Source organism: Sparus aurata, chromosome 12 (assembly GCF_900880675.1).
Source record: "Sparus aurata chromosome 12, fSpaAur1.1, whole genome shotgun sequence".
NCBI classification, from domain to species: domain Eukaryota; kingdom Metazoa; phylum Chordata; class Actinopteri; order Spariformes; family Sparidae; genus Sparus; species Sparus aurata.
Window position 1 is genome coordinate 20684438 of NC_044198.1, and position 12405 is coordinate 20696842.

At 42.6% G+C, this 12405-nt stretch overlaps 1 protein-coding gene across 1 annotated transcript; it reads right to left on the minus strand.

Annotated features, from left to right (window-relative positions):
- Window positions 1–95: 95 nt before the first annotated feature.
- Window positions 96–10609, minus strand: LOC115592479 (BCL2/adenovirus E1B 19 kDa protein-interacting protein 3). The gene is made up of 6 exons (XM_030435265.1): window positions 10358–10609; window positions 5350–5500; window positions 4988–5069; window positions 3714–3787; window positions 2180–2326; window positions 96–862 (listed from the first exon to the last, which is right to left on the minus strand). Exons 1-6 carry the CDS (start codon window positions 10398–10400, stop codon window positions 814–816), a joined length of 546 nt encoding a protein of 181 aa, XP_030291125.1. The 5' UTR covers window positions 10401–10609; the 3' UTR covers window positions 96–813.
- Window positions 10610–12405: the final 1796 nt, after the last annotated feature.

The following is a 12405-nucleotide window of genomic DNA, read 5'->3' on the forward strand; positions in this document are numbered from 1 at the left end:
GTTTATTTCAACAAGATGAACATGTGTTCAAAAGAACCACCGCCGGGACGAGACTGGAAGAGGAGAAGAATAAAGAAAAAGACCCAAGAGGCGCATTAAGGTTTTGAGGAGTGAAGTTTAATGGGATCATGATTGTCTTTGTCAGAGGTCAAATATTTAATTGGTTTATGGGACAAAAAAGCACAACCAGAGCCACTTCTACATTCACTCAGCCAACTAAAACGCTATACATTAGATACACCATCAGGGCATAAAGCCCACAAGAACCACTTTTAGCAGCTCGGTCTCACAGAGGGTCATTACTTTTGACAAATGACAGACATTTTGCTTTTTCAAAGGTTGGGGCGAAAGGCTACCACATATTATCTTTCTCATTTCGTCTGAACACACTGTTCCCACCGAACCGTTTTCATCTCTTCCTATCAAAAGGATTTATTGTTCTTGCTGGGTGAAACTCTCTCTCTCTCTTTCTCTCTCTCCTTTTCTCTTGTATCTGGGCAATCTCCTCTCTGATTATGCTTTAGCTGGTTGAGATCAGTGTTACTCTCCGGGAGAGTAAAAATGACCTCAGTCTGACTCATTGGTCGGCATCCATCCGCTCCCCGGGCCCTACGACATGCACAGACTGACAGAGAGGCTGACAGAGTTAGACAGACATACAGATGAACAGAGAGACAGAGGTACAGACAGGCAGGGTCCTAAGGTTGACCCGTGACGAAGGAGGAAGGAGGCAAGTTAGTGCAGTAGAGAGGGCGGACTGTGACCTTATTGGCCAGACTGTTAGCGGTCGAGGTCACCGGGCGGCAGCCGACGTCACAGCGTGCTAGTTGTCGAAGCGGCCAGTCGCTTTCCGATGTAGATCCTGGAAAGAGAAAGACGCAATTGATCAATGTCCACTCCGCTCAAATAGAAGTCGTCCGGTTACAGCTTAGCCACTGTAGCTTCTGCAAGTCTGTCACACTTTTGATGACTCGACATGTTAGGGCTGTGTGAACGAGGTTGCAGTGCAATTCTCTATCATATATTCAGCGTCTGAATAACAAGAGCTTCACGGAACCTACCAGCTATCGTCTTACTCCGATAGAGCCACCACAGGCGATGGCCAATGTTTTGGGGCTCAGCAGATGCTGGATAACAAATATCTGGACCAAGAATTCTGTTTCTGTGTCAATGTTAACAGTCCGTTTCAAACATATTGAGTCTACGTCTGTTGCATGTAATGACTTGATTAGCAACTTGAGATGTGAGAATGGAGCTGGAGACGACCTTCGGACTGATCTCTATAAACGGGAATCCACTCGTTTTCCATTTTCTGGAAAAAAGCTCAATCATCATCAGATGTGTGTTCAATGTGCTCCGTCTCTTTTGCTCTCTACGATGACTGCTCACTAGCACGCAACCAAAGCCCGCTTAGACACGATTTTTCAATGCTGCTCGGACAACAAACTGACTACAAATGGAAACGAGAAAGCTTCTGTAAGCATTCTGTACCCCTTTTTTTTCAGTGTTTTCAGGGTTTATATGAAATGTATGCAACTTTTTTTCTGTATTTTCTTGGCATGCGCATTAGCATCTCTGTCCTGGTCTTTATTGGATTTAGGGAAGTCTGCATTCCAGAAACCGCCCTATTCCTTTTATCACTCAAGCTAACGTTACAAAACAAATCTCTAAAAAATATTTTTATTTTACTAGGACTAACTAGCTGCATGCTGTCCAATCCCTCTGCTAACTTGTGGAGCTTTTGCTTCAGTTATTTTAGCACGACAGCACTTGGCCTAACACTTAGCCATCAAGTGCAAATTTAAGACCCCTTTTACAGGGATGTAATTTGGGAACACGTCAGCTGGAAACATTAAAAAGTCAACCACAGACAGCGTTTTAAATCAACTCATGCAGCTCCCATTAATTAGCCGGCTAGCTATAGTTGATGAACTCTGCCAGCATCACTTGATATTTAAACCAGGAAAATGAATGGTTGCCAGCTAGAAATGACTACCCTCTATTGTTTACCTCTGTCTGAAATCAAGAACCAGTTGTTTAAAGAATGACTCATATTTTTATGAGGTCAATCTCCTGCCGTTATCTCCTGCCGAGTGGGGCTTGCTACTGTCACAATTAAGTCTCATACAATAGGGGGAAAAAATGAGTCTGTGTGTGTGTGTGTGCGTGTGTGTCTCACCCGACTCCAAGTGTGAGCAGGTGTGAAGCCAGCAGTGAGGGCCCGAGGATGAGGAGGACATCGGAGGAGAAGATTCCCCTCTTCATCACCTCTGTCTTCCTAACGCTGAGGGAGCTCTGCTGCTTCGGGTGCTGAAACACAAACTCTCTGCGTAGAGAAAGGGCGAGGACGAGGAGCCCGGGATAAAGAGATGCGAGAATAAAAGGGAAGATGGAAAGTAAAGGATAAAAAAAAAAAAATGAAATAAACAGAGTTAATGAGAACACAAGAGAGAAAAATCAGAATGCAAGAAAGGTAGAGAAGCTCAGAGAGTCTGAGACCATTTAGAGCTGCTACCTGTCAAACAGACTTATTGTTTTGCAGAAGATTAAATGTCAAGCGTGGCAGTGTAAATAAAAAAAACGAGGGTGATTCATGTGTTTCTCAGCACTCAAAGGTGTAAACAAAACTTAAAACACAGACCTGCTGTCAAAGTCAAACTGACGAGACGCAACAGACAACAACTAAATCACGAAACAAGCCTTGTTTTTTTTTTTTTTCAGCCAGTGCCAAAAAACTGAAGTGCTGAATAGTTTCTTTAATTAAACATGAGCACATTTTGTTTGGAGGGATTTATGTGGGGTAACTTTTTTCTTCACAGTGTCTCCTCTGACAGCTCGCACAGTAACGACGAGACTCACTGTGCCAACAAACTGTTACAGCACTTAACTCTCCATAAAACCACAAATTGTTCTTTTTTATATACCGGTTTGTATGCGGATTAAACAAACAACATGTTAATTGGTGAGATTCAGAGGAGCTCTTAGCGTGAGTTTTGAACTTGAGAGAGAAAGACTTGCTGTTTTCCATTGCTTTTTCACTCTTAGGCGAAGCCAAACAAATCACTTCCTGTCCCAAGCTCCATACTTAAAGGGCAGCTCCACAAAATTTACACATTAAAGTGTGTTTACAGATCTTGGGGAGTACTGCGGTAAATGTTGAATAAAAGGAGTAAAAGGACTTTTGTGGCTCCAGAGGAAGCTGCGTATAATCTGATAAATTGTCTCCAGTGATGTCACTCAGTGGCTAACTTGCGTTGTGGGTAATGTAGGCGCCATGTTTTGAAGTGCAGTCCACTGGTCGAGCATTGCACCTTAATAACACAGTTGGACTCATTATGGACGGTTTAAAAACAAATAATCATATTCTTCATTCTTTTCAAAACCAAGAGCCTACATTTCCCACATTACAATTTTGCCACTGAGTGACATCACTGGAGGCAATTTATCAGATGACATGCAGCTTTCTCTGGAGCCACTAAAAGGCTTTTTAATACTTTGTTAACATATGGTTTAGTTCTCTTCAAGACCTGTTAACACACTTTAATGTGTAAAATTGGTGGCATTCTATTTCTTCAAATTGTTAGCACACCTGCACATCTTTGTAAGTACTTATGTGCACCCTAAAGACTTATGTGTGTAATGGAAAGTACTACTGCAAACATAAATAAATATAAAATAAAGCACAATGGATGACTTTAAGGAGGCGGCCTTACTTTGGGGGCATATTTTCAGGTCTGCTGGACCAATCCCACACCCAGTCAGTGTCCCCTCGTCGGTCTGGCTCCTCCTGCGACGTATCGTGGGTCAGATGAGATAAAACGGTAGACAAGGAGGAGGAAGGAAAAGTCAACACACAAGAGAAAATCAGGTCAGAGACAGTGATACAATGCAAACTCAGCACATGTGTAATGTTGATATTGATATTCGCTTTGAGTTCAAACGAGGAAATCTCAAACAACAACTGAGCAGGACGCAAGCGCTCCCACATGGCGCAAAAACAGCAGAGAACTTGTTTGACTCTCTTGGATGTCAATGGGTTTTTAACAGAGATGGATTAACTATCGAGTGAGCAGGAAAGTAAATATCTCTGTGGGCTGCTTTTAAACTGGAAATGATGGCTGGAAAGTAGGAAAACTGTCTAAAGATGTTCTCTGTGTTTTGGTAAATGGCCGACAATAATGTGAAATAAGATGTGATGAAATTATACTGTATGATTTGGAGTTAAAAGGGTTATTAAACCACCTGAGGTCTTTTCTCAACAAACATACATGTTTTTGTGTGTGACATACTACCTTAAGGGAAGATGAAGTCATTTGATTAACGCTAACATGTCAGTCGCCGTGGTTACATGACAAGATTCCTCCAGTCCGATTGATATCTTTCTGATTAGAGATTCCAATTTAACGCTTTTACATGGACGCTAAATAAAGTGATCGGATAAGATCTGCATTTACACGCCTCAAAGCGCTTAATCAGAATTCAAATTTTCCTTGACACGTGCAAAGTGGCTCTGCCGGCTGCGAGGCGGCTAATCTGCCGGAAATATATCAGAAGAAGAGGGATAAGAAGTTTTCGCTCCAACTTTTGCGAGAAAAATTCAAGGCGTTAATTTTCTCCATCTGCCAAAAAAAAATAACAAAGAGCCCGCTTTTGTATTCTGGGAGCAATATCTGCGTTTCTGTTTTGGTGGACTCTGGCTTCGTTGAACAGCTGATGAACATTCAGCTGTTTTTCGAGCCTTTCTAAGATTGAGGTGTTGAATAATCTTTAAATCTGTTCCCTCCCAACACTAGCAAACATGTGAAGAAAGAATTTATTTACGCAACCAGGGAGAAACCATCGGCTCAAGCGTTTTTACGTATTATTGATTATTGAACGTTTGCACCACTGGATGGGATCAGTCTCTGTCAGTTGAGGATGTGACATATTATTCTGACATTTAGTGGAATATTATGGTCCATGTGAACTTTGTTAGGATAATGAATACCTGTATGGTGACACAGTCGCTGTCCTGCTCACTGGAAGGTCTTTGGGAACCAGTGGACTGTGGAGTCCCCACCTGTGGAGGACTGTGGACCGGAAACAGACATTCACTCATGTGGCTTCAGTGTGAGGAAATGAACAGCGCAATTTAATAATTCTACATTTGGGTTAGAACAAACAACAAAATAAACAGATAAAGTAAACACATCGTGTGGGGAAAAAAACAAGCAGAGTTCCACAGAGCAGAGAAACCAAACTCATTACTGTGCAAATGATTTTTTACACCTCGCTGTGCAGCTCCGAACGCCCCCCAAACCCCCGAACAAAACAACGAGCTGAATCCACACAAACAGACGGCGCCGTTACCTGTCTCGACTCCTCTCACACTCAAGCTGTGCCTCCAGAAGGATCCTCTCCAGCTCCCCCTGCAGGGCGGAGGAGATGCTGTCCTCGGGCCCCGTCAGACTCTCCCTGCGGCTCACGGCTGCGATCAGCTCCTCCAGCTCGACCCAGGAGCCTGATGAGGAAACAAGACGAGCAGCAGAGTTCGTAATGATGCTCAGCCAGTCGGAGGAGGCGGAGAACAGTAGGGCTTCGCGCACATATGTTAGACTGCAATGAGCCAGAGAGGAGTCGTGAGGGGGAGAGTCAACAAATCTATGGCCTTTAAACTGAGTGTTTGCATAGAGTGGATCTGTCACTGGAATCAAATTATGGCAGGAGCATTAATCACATACAAATCAACCATCAGCTGAAGAATACTGATCAGATGTGGGAAAAAATGAGTCATTTAAAGGGACTGACTGATGGTTTTCTTGATTATGAGAAATCGCTAAGTACAGTTTACTCTTGGAGCAACGTTATGTAACTTATTTATGTTAAAATAACAGCTTCAAAATCATGTTGATGGTTCAGTGTATTGTAACAGGGTGAATGGTGTCTCTGTCTCAGCAGCACAAAAATCACACAAAATGCCAATTTCTACGTAATGTTTCTTTAAGTACAATGTTGTGGTAGACCTATATGTAAGCATTTTCGTTTCATGCTACTTTTACTGCTTTCCACTACATTGTGGAGGCAAATATTACACATTCTACCCGCTACATTTATTTCACAACTTACTAGTTACTTCACATATTCAGATTATTATTAATGTATTATTATTTTGCTCAAGAGTCACAGTAGTGCGTTTAAAAATGATTTCATCTGATAAAGAAAATCCCATGGACTTCGACTGCGCTCAGATCCTATGAGTTGTTAATCCATTGTTGTTTGCTTAACGCTATTGATGATTCTGAGTTGATTACAAAATCAGTTCTTGAAGTTTTTGTATTGAAAGTTTTGTTTGATAAACGTAAATACATTATTTTATATAAAGACATTAAAAATATAGTCATTGCGTTAGATTTTCTCTGAATGATGCGAACTATTCTCCATTTGAACACACACACACACATTCATATTTTTTATTTCACTTTCTGCTGTATAATAATACATAATACATGCATAGGATGGGATTTCTGCCGCTCGGGGCTCCCTCAGCCGAAATTGGGACAACAAAAGATGAAGTTTGCCGACTTCATGATGTTAAATAAAACCTGAATGCTGATGAAAATCCATCTCAATGTTCACTCGCTGACATATCATCTGGTGTTTCCCCATAAATTATAGCGGCAGGTGACCAAATGAAATGGACCGTTCCTCTGGGTTTGAACAGTGTTGGAAACATTTTGGATAATCTAAGTACCCAACCCAAAAAAATTTATTTGTACGTAGAGATGTTTGTTTTTTTCCCCTGATTTTTCCTTCACATTGTCAAAATCTTCGGTTCTTTTGTTTGTCATATTCTTCGGCAGCATCTTTAAATCACTGGCCCCTGCAGCTTGTCTTGTCCCAGAGTAACCGATTAATCCTACTGAGGCAGGCGGACTCATCTGAACCATATTAAAACGTTACAGCATTGCTGTGAAGTGGACAGTGAGTGGACAGGTGTGTGCGCTGACATATGGTGACTTATAAGTGGCACCACAGATGTCCTGATGCGACATCCGATGACCTGAGAGGCGCCGAATGCAGAGGACGGACATCCGGCCGGATGGTGCTCTTACACACACGTACTAACACTCGTGTGCTTAAACAGAGACGCAATGAACGTCAGGGTCTGATTCCCTCTTTTCTCAATGAGCGCCGGACACGCACGCAGCACATGAATGAATGGACGCAGGTTCACTGAGTACATGAGCAGGAAGCGATTTGCACACGCACACTGATTGCACACTGGTGTGTATGGCGTGCACGCACACCCAGAGCCAAACAGTAGGGCAGGGCTAACTCAGGCTGACAGCATGGTTGCTTACGTAAGATCTTATTTCTGTTAGAGATTAGCCATTCACCCTCTCTCCCTTCCTCCCCTTGTTTCTCTCTCGTCATGCTGTCTGTATCCCACTGTGACACAGGCAGCATTTACAAAATGTCAACACCTCATCTGCCTACCAAAGTATCACTTGTCATCTCTCTGATCTTCACTTTTTTTCGGGTTTTGTGACGCGGCAACAGCAGCAAGAGAGGGTAGAGACATGAGTGGGAGCAGAGCTGGAGGGAGGCAGGGGGGTGAGGGAGGGAGGGAGGGCAGAGCGGGAAAACTGTGCCATTGCCCTAGTTATTTTTCAACAGAGGGGAGTTATGACATAACAAGCGCCTTGTTGCCTGACTTATCTATCTGTCGCCATTCTGCGGCACTAAATCAGTTTCTATGGTGCAATCCTGTACACATTCATCTGTGCCACTGCCAAATCAGCTTTATGTAATGTGGACAAGCGCTCGACGCTAAAAAGACTCAATGAGCTGCGGCACAACGGAATCATTTCTGATTTCTCCGGGCTATGAATGTCAGCTTCGTTTCGCTGAAGGGAGGGCAGTCGGATTGTTCTAGGAAAAAAAAAACGTGTTTTTTTTTCTTGCCTCAGATTTATATTTTTATTCGTCTTTTTTCCTGCGTGATTCACAGACAAAGAGGCTGAGCGGTTACACAGAAACGATCTGAGAAAGGCCTCTTCTGTATGACATGAACCACAAAGGAACATTTTTCCTGTATGAAAGTGAAAACAAGTGTGTTTCCATCCACCTGTTATGCTAAATAATGTCTTTCACGAAGCATGTCACCTGTAGCATTACTTACAGTGTTTGTACTGTTAACGGAGCAGTGTGAGGTGCAACTTTCTGCTGTTGTTTGCAGCATTTACTATGTAGCATTTATTTATACTGCTTACTACTGCCAATTATTACATAATGCAATAATCCATATTATCTACAGTGTAGTTTTGGTTCAGTACAAGGCACGTCTCTATTTCTGGTAGCTTTTCGATATAAGAATGCCAATACATGCATATCGTTTTGACATATTGACAATTTAAAGGTACACTATGCAACTTTTTACAGGCCTATAAACAGAGACAGGGGGTCTTGATTCAAGGAAGAGCAGTTTGCGAGACCTCACATGAGTTTTAAATCTACTTTAAAGGCACATTTTTACATTTGAGTTTGTTCACAATAGCACAAAACAGGCTTATATTTGCATTTAGGAAAGAGAGCATACTGCACACATTCTTTACAGTTACTTTACACTATTCTTACACTATTCTTATGTCTGTATTCTCTACTTCTATCTTAGTATCATCTTTCTGTATTGACATATTTCTGCTCTACAGGAACAGCTGTAACATCTCCCCATTTCCACCCTGGAAATCAATAAAGTATTTTTGATTCAGAAACGTCACTCAAGCTTCCACTGGAGAGACGATCAGGAGAATTTAAAGGGGCGCAACGCAGTTTTTGGAGAAGAAACTCAAACTCAGAATTTTGATATTTACAATATCAATGAGGTAATAATACAAACTCAGATGTACTTATTTTTTCTGTAACTGACTAAACAAGCTGTTCCCAGAGGACAATTGGGTCCCTAGAAGATTGTCTGAAGCCAGAAAGGTGGCAGAGTCCGCCACATATAAACAATATTCAGTTATGAAAATGAAGAGTTTGTTTATCTTGTATGTTTAGGCATAAAAAAATATCAGTTGATGAGGATCCTTCTCTTCTGATTAAAATATCTTCCCCAAAACAACATAACGCAACTTTAATGTCTTACACGTAAATGAAGAGAAACTAACAGGCCCCATTTTCACCACGATTTTCCATCGTACAAGCTCTGATTAATGCTCTTTTAATTCTATTTTGTCATCTTCTTCTTCAGTGATCTAATGGCACCCAACTGGAGTTTATTCAGTTTAACACTTATTGGCTAAAATCATCCTCAGCATCTGTTTATTTTATTCTCTGACAAAAATAAATAAATAAATAAATCATATCGGCACATATCAGCAATGTAAATACCGATACCGATCTATTTGTTACAGGTCAATATCAACCGATAACATTCCCCACCTGATGTATTGGTCAGTCTTTGCATCGTCTTATATTAGTTGGTGGACACTTGGATTAATTCACTTTAGTTTTTATGGAAAATTATATTCAAATTTAGACTTAAACTTGACTAACAACCATCCATCCAAAAACAGGGAGAAGCCAGACTTCCTCTGTAAACACTACACGCTTCACTCCCGATGTTCAAATTTCCAATATCCAGGGAGAGATCCATGATCAGCTTGCTTTTTGAAGTGTAATCCTCCAACCTCCCTTACATCATTTTCTTCATACAGTCCCCTGGGTGCCCTGCTCTCCATAACACTGCACCACGTGTTTTTTTTTTTGTTTTTTTGTTTTTTTTACCCAGCATCCCCTTGTGCCAAGCAATGTGCACACAGAGCACAGTGGGGCTATAAGCGTCAGGAAATCTCCACATCTTAATTGGCTTACAGAGATACAAACAGGTGAGTCAGGGAATCCGTTTACACAAAGACACTTGTCAGTGGCAACAACAATGACAACTATTAAACCTGACAGTGCCTTTTTTCTGCCCTCTGTGGCTGCTGCTGCTGCTGGTACTGGTACCGGTACCATGTCTGCAGCTGCTGGTTCATATCTGCACATCAGTCCTGCAAACACACTGAGCTGATGCATGGAGGGGGAGGAGGGAGGGGGGGAGGGGGTCACTGCTCACATTATTTATATTTCTATTTTTCAAAATAAAATGAAATAATATGCACACACACACGCACACACACACGCACACACACACAAACACATGGCAGCTCTCACACTGATGCTGGTTAGCTGTTTAGCAGCTGCATGTGAGCCCAAAAGAAAAAACACCCACGTCACGGCTGTGAAGGTAAACAAAACAGATCTGTGGCTACAGCGGCCTGGTCCCTGCACCACCACCACCACCTCCTACACCACCAGCAGCAGGAGCACTCACCGTAGAGTCCGTCCTCTGGTGTCTGCGCGCCTGACAGAGACATGGCTGAGCGCCGCGGGGGGACTGCTGGATGGAGACGGAGACAAGAGAGATGCTGATAGTGAGCGAGGAGGACGAGCAGGTGCGGGCGGACTCCTTCCCTGTGCGCGTTTCTCTCAGCCACTCCTGTGTTTGTTGTAGTCTAGAAAAAGGGACACGGGGCACCGACGCTGCGCTAATCCGCCTCCCCTCCTCCTCCTCCCCCCCTCCCCGTCCTCCTCTCCCTCCTCCCTCTCCCTTTCCCCACGTGTCAGCAGCGAAGAGGTAAACAAAACCAGCTCACAACAACAACAACAACAGGAACAACAACAGGAACAACTACATGGCGCATGAGGCAGCAGCAGGTGAGCGCCCTTAGGTCTGCCCCTCTGACCACCGGTCACCGTAAAGATGAATTAAGAATAAAATACAATTATTGATACACAAAAAGTAATCTGAGACAAAAGATTAACCGTAAACTTTAAAATTATTAAGTGAGACACTTGTCAAACAGTTTTGTGATGCAAGTTTGAAAACACACACACACACACACACATACACACACACACGCACACACACACACACACACACACACACACACACACACACAGACAGAGTCTCCTCTCAGCTCCCTGTTGATGATGTTACATCATCTGTTGGAGCCATTACAAAACTGGAGAGATGAAGTCGGGTCAGTTTTATGGTAAGATTGGGTAACCCTGCTTTCTATAAGTGGTGAGTAATGGGTTGGGGTTCTGGTTTGGGTTTCCAGCTTTACAAACTTCACTCCAAAAAATTGTTCATCAAACAAATATAGTTATGGATGTTGGGATATTTAATCACTCTCCTGCAGCAGCTTGCTCGCTGTGGGGAAGCCCTGACGAGTCGATTGCCGAGTGCAGTTAGAAATTCTCAAGTCTGTTTTTTTCCCTGTCCGCTCTCGATAATAACTTTTTTAAACTGGTTATAAACTGGTAGGCAAGACACATATGAACTTTGATTGCATTTCCATGGAGTAATAATCATACATTTTCATCCTTGAACAGCGGAACTCTACTGCACTCGGTAATCGACTCGTCAGGGCTTCCCCACAACGAGCAAGCTGCTGCAGGAGAGTTCTGAGTTGTGTCGTCTTTTGAAAAGAAAACCGGCAAAGCTAGCAGATGTTTGATGCCTCGAACTATGTGTAGTAGGTAAATATCCCTTTAACTAACTGTGGGGGAGTGGCCTCTGTGTGGGAGTGTCCTTACAGAGTCCTTAGGGCCACTTGTGGGTCATTGACCCCACTAGTATTCATGTGTGTTTCTAGGTCTATGTGAGTCCAGGTGTGAATGGTTGTCAAGCTGTCTGGGGAGAGAACTCAGTATTCTATTGTCGGTGGGTGACAAGTACTGTCCTAGGCCACCTCCTCTGTTCAAAGACGGTCGTTCCAGTTTGATGTAGATGGATTCTTTTACTCTTTACTCTCTACATCTAAAAGAGTCTCCTGAAAGTCTCCTGAGATGTGACTCTGCAAAGCCCTGCGACAAAAGCAGATTCTTCCCTGGAAGTATTTGTGTCATTCCCGAGCCCAAAATATTTGCGTCTTCTTGCTGTCTTTGAACATAATCTGGACCTGAGTTCAACATAAGTGAACTTTGCAGAGTGAAGTTGCAGCGACAACGAATAGCAAAGACCTGTGTGTGGTTGACCCCTCAAACTGAGTTTCAGTCCGGTGTGCCTCACCTCCTTAACACCCCATGTCCCATCTTCTTTACATATTCCAAGTATATTTCATAGAAAAGAAGCAGTTTGAATTTTTTTATGGTCCAAATTGTTGGTTGAGGGTAGTTTTGTCAGGTTGTCACTTAAACCATTGGAAAAACATCCTATGAGGACCATGAACGTCAATATAAAATGTAATGGAAATCTTCACTGACAAGATAAGAGTTTATAAAAAAAAAACACATGTGAGAGGGACCACCCTCAGTTCACCATCACAAATACCCCGAATAAACGGCATGAACCTTTTTATATAAAAGATGAATATG